The sequence below is a fragment of the Limulus polyphemus genome, unplaced genomic scaffold (assembly GCF_000517525.1).
Source record: "Limulus polyphemus unplaced genomic scaffold, Limulus_polyphemus-2.1.2 Scaffold537, whole genome shotgun sequence".
Taxonomy (NCBI): domain Eukaryota; kingdom Metazoa; phylum Arthropoda; class Merostomata; order Xiphosura; family Limulidae; genus Limulus; species Limulus polyphemus.
Window position 1 is genome coordinate 292,102 of NW_013666147.1, and position 13,168 is coordinate 305,269.

Sequence of the window (13,168 nt, forward strand, 5' to 3'; positions counted from 1 at the left end):
AAGAATCAGTATTCCATTCATTAGGGGGTTTGTATGGTACATAGCAACAAGTCGTGTATAAGCATCAGTATTCCATTCATTAGGGGTTTGTATGGTACATAGCAACAAGTCGTGTATAAGCATCAGTATTCCATTCATTAGGGGTTTGTATAGTATATAACAACAAGTCGTGTATAAGCATCAGTATTCCATTCATTAAGGGTTTGTATGGTACATAGCAACAAGTCGTGTATAAGCATCAGTATTCCATTCATTAGGGGTTTATATGGTATATAACAACAAGTCGTGTATAAGAATTTTATAAATCGAATATCTGTTTCATGAAAACATGTGTTTTTAAATCATGTATTTATGTAATAAGGACTTAGAGTTTTAGAGGGTAATTAAACCTGTAATTCCAAACTATTGGACCCGAGTTTGGTAAAATAGACGATGTGTCTGTAACTTATATAACCATGTTTTTAATGAACATTTTTATGAAATACGAATAGATATTATGAATTTGAGTGGTGGAATATGAATTTATAGCTATGATGTACGTGAACTTCTTTAAGATCTAGGAAAATGTATAATTGATTTCTAGGTTCTGAGGTGTATGTTTATGTATCACGGAGTAGTACGTATTAACTACTAATTAATGACCAACAGCATGAAGCAGAAGTCACGTGTAAGCTATTTAGTTGTGTATCATGTATCAGTTGCTATGTTAAAGTAAGTCTACATAATGTTTATCAGTTTCACCATGCCGATACAGTAACTTTGATATGCCATAGCATATCCTTATAGTAATTTTGATATACCAGCATTCTGAAAACAATGACTTATTTTGTGCATTAAGGTATTACTGAAAGCTCATTAACCCCACCAGTTCGGGTAGTTTCACACATAATGCTTATTTTTACTGATTTCGTTGCATTTGTTTTGGGTCACTGAGTCATCACTGAGAGCTAATCAACCGTCGTAATACTGAATGTCTAGCACTCAATACTGAGGTGAAGAAGGAAATATAAGGCCACCTGGGGCTTCTCTGCAAACGTATGTAAAATTAATCTAAGAATGCTAGTGAGATTCATTTTATTTAAGCGCAATATAATGAACATATTTTTACTGAATAAATACGTTTTTACTGTACCAAAACTTTCATTCTGAACGCTAAATAATAATTCAAAAATATTTATTACAGTTATAAACGTATGTTTTTTTTCACGTTGAAAAAATCATTTTAATTTGTATTAAAAGTTTCACAAAATAAACTAATTTTCATAATACTGTATTGTTTTATCTTGTTTTATTTTTTTAAATTTAATAATTTCTTTGTGTGTATTGTAGGTAGGACAAAATGTTAACTATACTATAAAACTTAAGAGTTCAATTTTACTAAATAAATGCAATGCTTTATTAATCAATAATGAATAAAGTCTCTACAGATTAAATTAAGCGTTTATTTTTCTTATTTCATCACCGGTTGCACGATTTACGGGACTCTTTTAAACCTGATCCTTATTAGTAAAAATACACAAACATAATTAGTCACACAAACAAAAACACAACATAGATTATTAAACAAAATTCGCACAGAAATCTGAACAGTAAATAAATAATTCACTAAACAAACTTTACAGTAATGAAGTCTACAGGAATGGATCATCTATCAGATTATCTGTGAAAATTGTGAACCTATCTATATAGGTGAAACTAATATAAACCTAAGAACAAAATGTAATGAACATTTAAAAGGACTATCATAAGTAAATTAACACACAAAAAGCTTAACAATAAAATAAGTTACGAAAACAATGATATAAGGTAAGGAATAAGACATACTCAAAAATGAATTTTTATAAAGGATATCCCCTTTACCTTTATTGAATGTTCTCTATCACAGGTGACTTCTATTTAAACAATTTAAGAGCCAACGAACATTCTATTCTCGTTCTCTTTTACTAACCGAAGAAGTTTCACTGAAGGAGAGAAGGATTTCTTTTCAGTTGTTCAAAAGAAGCTAGAGCTTTATGAGACGACTCTAAACGTTGCTGATAATAAAGCGCTAATTACTGATATATTTATTTGCTCGTTAGCCCTACTTGGCAACTGGTAATCATCTCGCAAGAGCTTTTGCAGTAGAGCAGCACTTTAGAACTTGTCATTCTAAATGTTCTTAAACATTAATCGTTTATTCAAACTGTACGCCTTGTACATATAATGTAAAATGTGTTAACTGTTAAAACCCAGAGCAACAAAAGATGATATAATTATTATCGACAATTTCAGTGAATCTATACATCAAATCTTTATTAGCGAAAAAACTGCAATACTATTTCAATATATCTGTTAGCGTACTGTGTAAAAAAGAAAATTATATTTCTAAAAGCTTGTTATACTCATGCAAGTATTCAGTTTCAAAATACGGTGTAAGAACAGTATTGTACTATATTGTGTATTTTAAACATGAGTGAATTGGTGATATAAAATTATAAACAAATATTGTAGGATAACAGAATATATTTATATATATAAGCAGAGCTAATATTAAGTTAGTTGGCTTAGTCTAAGTCTCAATTCTAAATATAGAAATTGGTACACTGTGGAATTTCATACAGACAACCATCAAGTGATGAGAAAATTTTGGTAGTTTAAGAAATAGTCGCTAGAGGGTGGTGTGTAATACACTAGCTTATCTACAGGCAGATGAGCAGTGTAAGACCACCAACAACAAGCTTCCCATTCATTTTATTTAAATTATTCCGGACAGAGTGTTAGCGTTTGTTGGAAATGAATTCATAAAGCATTATTACACAACTGATCAAAACACCAGTGCAGCTCTGAAATCCTATTAATGTGAAACGAATGTCCGCAAAATTCCACGAAACACTGCATCGTATCAGATATTGATTATAAAATGTAAATAAACAGGGTTGATTGTCAATGCACATCAGAGTGATCACTTTTCAATGGCAGTTCAGTTCTTCGCGAAATCAAGGAAAGGAATTATTAAGAAGCTGAATGATAATGCTTAACAGGTACATAGAATAAAGACCTACTTTCACGAGTTAACATTCACGGTTGTCACAAATAACGACCCTTTAAAATGATTGAAGATATTCTAAGATCCTTGATGGTTATTATTACTGTAGGATTATGATTTTTATATTATACAGAATCAGGTCAAAAAACCTTAAATTGTAGTTTATTTGAGCCCTATGGAAGGTAATAGATAACACTGAAAAGAATGAAACGGTAATAGAATAGATAAAAGATAAAAGCTCTAAGAATTAAAAAAGAGAGTAGATAAGCGAAGGAAACTGTGTATGTTATTATTAGGCCTGATTTGTAATGTAGAATAATGTCAGATACGCAGAAAGATAGAAACCAGTAGTCCTACAGAGTTTAAATATATAGATAGATAAACCAGTAGTCCTACAGAGTTTAAATATATAGATAGATAAACCAGTAGTCCTACAGAGTTTAAATATATAGATAGATAAACCAGTAGTCCTACAGAGTTTAAATATATAGATAGATAAACCAGTAGTCCTACAGAGTTTAAATATATAGATAGATAAACCAGTAGTCCTACAGAATTTAAATGAAAGATGCGTGTGTTTTTTAATAGCAAAGCCACATTGGGCTATCTTATGTGTCCACCGAGTGAAACTGTGCCCCTAACTTTAGACTTAAAGAAAGCTAAATTAATTGAAGACATGCTCACTTATCTACACCATCATCGTCAAATACTGTATATATTTTAGACCTTCTTTCAGCACATTTTTCTACTATCAAATACTTTTTAGCTTATTCTGGTTACTTAACTTGGTATCTTGAGGCTATTCGTTTACTATAACTAGATAAAAAAGGTGAGACCGTTGAGAGCAACTTTTGAATTTACTAGGCTAAAAAGTTGAGTCCGTTGATATTTAGACTGCTGATATATTTGTGTGAATCAGATTATTTTTAGGCATAGAATTTCCCGGTATTTATTAATGGATTGAAGTAATATTTTTATGCTGAGATTATGGAATAAATTTTGTTAGAAGAAGTAAGCACAATCAAAACAATGTCGTATCTTCCAGCCTCTAAAGATTGAATAGAAAGGTTCAATTAACATAATGTTATTATACATTATAATATTGTTTTGAAAACCAAAAGACATGGCATAGATGCGATGCTGCTCATCCAGAAGCTCAGGTATAGAAATATTAAGCATGTTATAAAGTGTGAAGATAACACAAGTATGTTAAAAAGCACATGCAAAGCTGTGACAATAACACGAAGGTGTTACGACACATGCAAATCGCTTTGGAAAGTGCCATAGAGCACTTGATCAAGGCCATTGGCCACGAGTTAGTAAATTCAAATAAAAGATAGGTTGTTACAGCATAACTCCATAATTGAAAAGAAAATGCTAAAAATTATAATACTACAGAAAGTACAATTTATAATTACAAAATAAGAAAGTCCGATCAATTTTCAAGTAATATGTAGCAAACAAACACAGCTGGTGTATATTAAAGGCAATATAAAGCAAATGAGAACAAATAACAGGCTAATAACAGTAAGGGGAGACAAAGAGCACATATCTAACAATAAAACTCTAGCAATACTGGGCTCAAACAGAAACTGAAAATACAGGTACAGGGATAGAGCATGTAACAGAAGATATTGAGATAATTAGAACCTTCGAAATACCAAACATATATCTGATGCCTACGAAAAAAAATTATTTCATATTATTGGTGCTAACTTACGCTTTGGGTTTCAGTTACAGTTACTATATCACTCTAGTATAAGTATTAAAACTTCAAAATAGACTGACTTAATGACCTACAACAGTATCTTTACAAATTGACACAAGCAGTGAGTTGGATCATGAATGAATTAGAAGTAGAAATAATTTATCTGTTTCAAGTATCAAAAGTGGCTTAAATAGAGGTCTGAATAGAATATGAAGAATAAACATACGGTTATTTCAACTGTTATAAGAAACAATACTAAAAGGTTTTCACATCATAAAAGATAGCGTATCTGTGAAGTATAATAGCAGGCAAAAAATGAAGTTTAGTTGTTGATTTAAGTAGACACATACTAAACTAACATCCTTTACTAAGTTTAATATTTGAATCAAAAGATAGAACAACAGGGACAACATCAGGCTCAGATAATTCACATGCTGAATGAACAAGAAACCATCATGAATCCATTAAAATATGAACTGGCTCTGACTGCAGAAACCACAACATTTCGGACTGAAGTCTACTGTGGAGCGACTTCACATTAGATATTGTAATCGGGTCTAAAACAATGAACAGGCGATGGTGTTTGTATGAAAACATGTAACAGATAGAAAGCTTGGAATATGCACGTGGTGAAATAAAAAAAAAGTCAAAAGTAGGTAGAGGTGTTGATATAAGTTTCTCTGAAAATGAATAATATAAAAGTTATTTTATTCTGTATTTAAAAGCTCCTTTTTGGTTCAACAAAGGAAGAAAGAAAATCATTGAGAGATTTGACAACATATATCCAGAGAAAAGCATCAAAAACAGGGATGCAAAATACTCTGAAAAATAAGTTAGAGATAAAATGTTACTAAGAGATTTGACAACATATATCCAGAGAAAAGCATCAAAAACAGGGATGCAAAGTACTCTGAAAAATAAGTCAGAGATAAAATGTTACTAAAAGATTTGACAACATATATTCAGAGAAAAACATCAGTAACAGGAAAACAAAATACTCTAAAAAATAAGTCAGAGATAAAATGTTACTGAGAGATTTGCCAACATATATCCAGAGAAAAGCATCAATAACAGGGATGCAAAATACCCTGAAAAATAAGTCAGAGATAAAATGTTACTGAGAGATTTGCCAACATATTTCCAGAGAAAAACAACAGTAACAGGAAAACAAAATACTCTGAAAAATAAGTTAGAGATAAAATATTACTGAGAGATTTGCCAACATATATCCAGAGAAAAACATCACTAACAGGAAAACAAAATACTCTGGAAATAAATGTCATAGAAAGAATGTCACTGAGAGATATGACAAAGTACATGCCCCCAGAGAAAAGCATTAGCGATGACAATAAAAGAAAATATTATATTACAATTATATTATATTATGCTTTTACAGCAAGTAAGGTTTGTTTTTATAACAGGTACGATCAGGTAGTTAGTAGTTGAGTGGCTCTAGCTTTGTTCATCTCTTTTAATAACTGAATGAACTGATTTGGAAGTAGTGTTATTTGCCTGTTCATACAGACTACGTCGGAAATTGCACCAAGCCATCGTACATGTTCTAAAACAAATCTTGCTTACTGTAAAAGATGTAATTTGTAATATAATATAATTACTCAGTAAGTAAACTCAAAACGAAACTATTAATAAAACAAAATGTTTTAAAAATAAATGCCAGAGAAAGGATGTCACTGAGAGATATGACAAAATACATATCTCCAAAGAAACACCAGTAACAAAAAAACAAAATACTGTAAAAATAAATGCCAAAAAATAATATAGTGGTGTACTGATGAAGGAACACTGTATTATATCTACACAGTGATGTTGTAATTGTCAAACACTGTGTAATAACTATCCAGGTATTGTAATGATCACGCACACTGTGTAGTAGCTATACAGTGATGATATAATGATCAAACATTGCGTGATAGCAATATGAATATTTTGTAATGATCAAATACTGTGGGATAAATACACAGTGGTATTGTAATTATGAAACACTGTGTGATATCTATAATGATTTTGTAAGGATCGAACACCATGTGATAACATACAATGGTGTTGTAATGATCCAACGCTATATGATAACTAAACAATGGTTTTGTAACGATCAAACATGATGTGACAACTATACAGTAGTTTTGTAACGATCAAACACGATATGAAAACTATACAATGGTGTTGTAATGATCAAACACTATATCATAACTAAACAATGGTTTTGTAACGATCAAACATGATGTGACAACTATACAGTAGTTTTGTAACGATCAAACACGACATGAAAACTATACAATGGTGTTGTAATGATCAAACACTATATCATAACTAAACAATGGTTTTGTAACGATCAAACTTGATGTGACAACTATACAATGGTGTTGTAATGATCAAACACTATATCATAACTAAACAATGGTTTTGTAACGATCAAATATGATGTGACAACTATACAGTGGTTTCGTAACTATCAAACACGATATGAAAACTATACAATGGTGTTGTAATGATCAAACACTATATGATGACTATGCAGTGGTTTTGTAACGATCATAGCTATAGTGATTTTGTAAGGATCAAGCACTATGTGATAACTATACAATGGTGTTGTAATGATCAAACACTGTGACACTAGATACATCGACATTCACAAAACTTGTTATTTACAAGAACTGTAAATGTTCTTTATTTATACTCTGAGCTAGAAGTACAAGTTCCGTGTTTTATAGTTTTATGTCTTTCATTATTTATAATATTCAAATATGTAATGTGTACTATTGGGAACCACATTTATACTCTTAAAACAGCGTAGTTTATTACATTATTATATAACTCGTGGTTCGTCTCTCGAACACACAGAATAAATAGGAACTTAGAACTGTAGCGAGGGAAAATTTCAACTGCAAGCAAGAAAGCAGTTGATCTATTTAAAATATAGTTATTCTTGTCAAATACTGCAAACAGCCTGAAGTTAAGGTAAATTGGCTTCAAGAAATAAGAAACATTGTCCGAATGACCCAGTGACCTTGTTCTTACATTCTCAAGAATTTCAAGACCATGGTTAGTAGTTTGTTGAAACTAAGATCTAAGCCTCGTCTGACGAGCACCTGACCTACTCACCCCAAAAGCGTTGAAAAGTGAACAACACTGCCAAAAGAAAGTTCAGACGGAAGATTTTGTTGCAACACTACGAACTCTAAGATACTTACTTCTGTAAGTTTTGGGCCTGATCGTCTGACAGTACTGATAGTAGTGAGGTGAGCTTTCTTCTTTGGAGGACGTTTCGACTGGGAATATTAAGGTATGCCAGTTTTTGTCGAAAAATGTAAAGATCGTTTTTAAGATACTTAGCACAAATACAAAAAAAAGCACTAGGTGGCCCCAGCTACCTTTTGGCAAAATTTGCAGTCTGCAAAGAAACAAACTGACTTAACTATATAAAGCTTTCTCCTATGGAGTGGTATAAGGCAATTTCACAGCACTTTTCTAATAGGTGATTTGATCAGCTATTATAGACGCTTGTTGATGAATTGCAGATAGAAGCCAATACTTGTAGTTTCATCTATTAATATGGTAAGTTTGGGGTTTTGATTGGTTGGGTGTAAATCACGTAAAATGAATCTGTTATTGGCTACTGGCACAGGCTTGAAGTGCTTAAACTAGATGCAGGTGAAGCATAAAAGTCATGCACTTTGGTGACTCAAGAGATAACGTCTTAAGGGTAAATGCTATAAAAATGGTCTAAGCTTGAGTAGAATTGCTTCACCCTCGCAAGCAAAGACGGTGAGGTTAAAGAATAATATTAAGTTGAACTCATTACCTTCTTAAGCTTAGGGTTGAGTAAGGTATAGCTAGAATGGCTACGAAGCCGGATTTCCTTCGCTCTCGCTGTAGTTGCCTGTTGTTGATAATGAATGGATTCTTTAGCGAGTTACGAAATCTAGGTATGTGAGTAATTCTCACGCGAGCAGAGATATAACTGTCCATATTAAATCTATTTGGACAGGCCAATGACGCAAACAGAATTTAAAATTCACCTCTATATCAGCTACCTTTAAAATGTATTCTACTTATAATAATAATAAGCATGAGCTGTGTTGATTTATAACACGGCCTTAGTAATAGAGACAGTAATGAATGTGTTTTACAGATCTAAGTTCAGTGAATACAAGGTGTTAGCTACTTAGAACATCAACTATTTTTGAGGATCACAGAATCTACAAGTAATTTAACAATGTAGTTCTGAAGGCAGTCCATTGCTGAATATTATGTATGGATTCACGATCTAGCCAAATAATAAAATGATTTAGTGTATTAATCCTCAAAACATAAAATAAATTATGAAGAGAAAATGTGTTGAAGTTTTCATTTTTTTCCAAGAACAATTTAATCCTTATGGTTAGTAGTGTCTTCACAAAACGTGTTTTTCTAGTAGGTATAACTTTGAAATATATGTATATCATATTGAATCTTTTTAATGATTTTGTTTAGTTTTCAGCATATAATCTCTTACGATGTTCAAGATATTGTATCAATCCCTGTATTGATAAATATCATCGATACGATGATGTAAGCGAAAGACATTTCTTTATAACAGAACTTAAGCTACTCTTTTCTCTTTACATCTACCTGTTCATTAGTTCTAGGCTTCACTTTGAAGTTTGTTCATGAAGTTTTACATATTCAACTTTGTAACATCTTAAAGGCGGAAATAAAAGATGTTTTTCTGGATAATTAAAATTGTATATATAATCCCAACGATTCCTATGAACCAGAGTGTCTTCTATGCTAGAGACGGCCTGGCATGTATTAACACTTACATTATTCTAATAAAGTTACTAGCTTTAACGTGACTTTTAATATTTAGCTACCTTAGTAAGGGAAGATTAAACGTTTAAATATTAAAATGTTCACTATAGACATATTTATTATTCGTAAGAATATCTTAATTTTTGATATTACACAAAATAGTTGAAAATACAAAATCGGTAATCAATAACACAAAAAAGGACATATCACAACGTAAATTAAAGAAGCAAAGTAATATTTACTGGATTATAAATCGAGTTTTGATACCCGCGGTGGGCAGAGCACAAATAACCAATTGTGTAGCTTTGCGCTTAACAAGAAATTCAACATACAAAATAACCAAACCTCGTTTGTTATTAATATTATATTAACAAGAATAAACACTGAAATAACTTACTCGCAATATAATAATATCTGACTCGAGTTATTGCTTCTTCTGAACGTCAGAGTTTTTGTATTTTAGTCTCCGACTGATGGTTGATTACACCTCTTCAAAATCTGTTAAAAGTTTTGTGATATATTTTAGCGACGACATAGTTTATGACATAACACGTCACAATAGCTTGGTCTGTCACTAGCACTTTGTTTTAACTCTGATTTACTAATACACTAACTGGAATACTTTTCAATATGTTTATTCCACTCTGTATCAGAGGGCTATAACAACATTGATGTATAGCTTACTTAGTGCTAACTAATGTATACATTACATAATACAATATGGAAGTTACCACAAGACTTCAGAACGAAATGTTTAATTTACTCTACTTTTACGTTACATTTTTTCGGGAGCGTTGTTTGCAAATTTTTCTGTAATCTTATATCGCTTACATACTATTTACTACGATACCATGTGAATACAACTGTTCAAACAGATCACTCTCTCTTTTAGCATGTTAATACAACCGTTGAAATAGTCACTCTCTTTTTCTAAGTCACATAAGGAAGTTTGATTTGAATGACAAATAAATGTTTTTGTTGAAGCACGGATAAAGCTTGTCTATATGACAAGCAATATTCTGACCGTTTACAATACGTAAGGAGTGAAATTCTTAGCATGACCACATTTCACTTTGACTTGATTTCTCTCAGATAATTATTCAAATTCTCTCAGAGACCTATGTTTCCTATTTTACCGACCTATTTAATTTTTTCAACAGGTAATTTCTTAGTGGTCAGATTGACCTAATTTTACACAGGTTACTAAAATTTTCTACACATTTCAGTTGTAATTTTTCACTGGTTTATAAAAGAAATGAAAAAAAAAACAATTTGCAGACGTGAATTTGGGTTGATATTTAAGCAATCCAACAAAAGAAGGGACTTGAGGAAACATTGAGATAACTGCAGGGCATAAAAATGAATATATCAGAATGTCCTCAGTGTTCGGGTGATAGTAGTTATTAATTGGGTAAGAGTATTTGTATTTATGGTAAAGCTACTAAGGCTATCTGCTGCCGTCCCTAGTTTTGAACTACTGATCAGATGGAAGGTAATCAGACGTAGCACTTTAACACCCACCATCTATGATAAGGGATTGACTGTTACTCTTATAACGAACCCACAGTTTAAAATACGGGGAATATTTTGTGGCAACGCATGGATTCGAACCCGAATACAGAGCTCTATTACAGACCAACCCTCAAATAGGAACTCAAATAGTATTATATTGATATATATTTCTTGATATTTGCATTCCATAAAGCCCCCTCCCAGTGGCACAGCGCTATGTCTATAAACCGGGTTTAGATACCCGTGATGGGCAGAGCACAGATAGCCTGTTGTGTAGCTTTGTGCTTAACTTCAAACAAACAGACCATTCCACAAAAATTAAAGTAGGTGCTAGGGAAGGTAACATAGCAACAGCTTCATTTGGTTCACGTCTGATGTACAAATTTGACTAGAGAAACAAACAAACCCAGTTTTTGTTTGTAAATGTATACGTAGATGATGCAAGAAAACACAAAGTAATACACAGGAAGAGAGAGCCAAAAGCAGCAGTAATTGTTATTGATTTCGACTGCCTGGGCTTAGAAAAGTAATGATACGAAGGATGGGGGGAGGGGAGACACAAGAGAAAACTAAATATATAAAAGGTTGATCTGTTACGCCTACATTTTCAAAACTAAAACAACGAGAATTTAACAACAAAAATGAAACAATTTTATCTTATATCCAAATATAGTAAAATGATTGTGAAAAATGTTTCACACAAATGTGATAAATACGACGTTTTCAACCTGGCGGACTACAAAAGGTTACGTAATCTTTAGCATTCAGTACCAGCATCAGCGTTGAGAAACATGAACCTCCGATGAAAAATAAATATTTCAAAAGTTTTTTTTTTTTTGTATTTCTTAAGATTTACAATATCAGTTTTCCTTTTCTTTATAAATACATTTGTAGTGTGGCCTTAATTTTTTCGTTTTGAAGTATATATGTTTAATGAATACTGTTATATGCCTTGTTTGAAGTTTATTAATGAATTTGTGTTTTACTTCTAGTAACGTTTTATGGGATTGTTATATATTTATTTTTTCTTTGCCAAACTTTTACGAAATTTATGTATCTTTAAGAATGATGTATTGTCTTATTATTTTTCACTTTATCAAAACATTTGCACTTCTTCACGTTTAATGTAAAAATGTAGGCATATATCGTTATTTTACTCTTTCTGTACATTTCTGCTGTTTTCAGAAAACTGTTACCTTTTCTTATGTTTCAGATCTAGCTGAAAACCGAAACGGTTTCAACATGGGAGACCATGATAATTTTTTTCTGGGTAAGTTTGTTTCTTTAAAAATTTAAATATGACATTTACCTAACCAATAAAATTTGTCCATTCTAATTGAATGTTTTCAGGAATAATTATTGTTTGCACCAAAGAGTAATAAATTATTTTTTTTTAATGTTGAACAATTTATCATTTGTGTAAAAATTATAAAATTAAAGACGTTTTTACTGCCCAAGACTCTTTCCGATTTCTGATAGAAATCTATGTTAACATAATAATAAATAAATAAAAAAAACTAGGTGACGCCTGGAGAGCAATGTTAATGGTGCAAAGAGCTCCCATTTATTACTGAAATAAAACTTTGATCTTGAGATTATGCCTTTTTAATTGATTATATTTGTTACAAATTTACAAGGAGTTCGATTTTCAAATTAATTTTAAATAACTGTCTCTCTGTTTTTATTTATATTCTATATTATTTCCTGATATCGAGCTTGAGTCTTGGTCGAAAATTGTTTATTTTGTTCGAGAATAATTTTTCTTAAACTATTTATCAAAATATTCTTAGAAATATTCTTGAGCTTCTTGTCTGGACCTAGTACCATAAAATCATAAATGAAATTCTTGTTCTAAACAGCAAAATATTGTCTATGAAAGCAAGTAGTAAACGTTAAGTGATTTTACTGTCCCACAGAAAGTAAAATATTTATTTATACTATTATTCTGCTTGTTTGTATGTACGACCTTTACGCTTTCTGACCGAGAACCTGCTGCATAAGCATGCGTAGTTAGAAATTTTCCCCAAGAAAAACCGCGCATGCGCATTATTCACTCGACAACAGAGAGCTGCAAAGCTCAGTGATCAAGTCGCTACAATTGCTCTATGAAA

The 13,168-nt window shown here is 31.5% G+C and overlaps 1 protein-coding gene across 2 annotated transcripts in view; it reads left to right on the forward strand.

Moving 5' to 3' along the window:
• Nucleotides 1–13,168, forward strand: part of LOC106458952 — a 41,504-nt gene that overhangs the window by 24,734 nt on the left and 3,602 nt on the right. Inside the window, exons 1-2 of one of the 2 annotated variants that reach the window (XM_022385331.1) lie at nt 918–1,035; nt 12,271–12,327. In XM_022385331.1, coding sequence (XP_022241039.1) covers nt 12,300–12,327 — 28 coding nt within the window. In that variant the 5' untranslated portion in view covers nt 918–1,035; nt 12,271–12,299. Of the gene's footprint in view, nt 1–917; nt 1,036–12,270; nt 12,328–13,168 lie in introns of those variants that run through there. The other variant, XM_022385332.1, reaches the window with a different exon arrangement.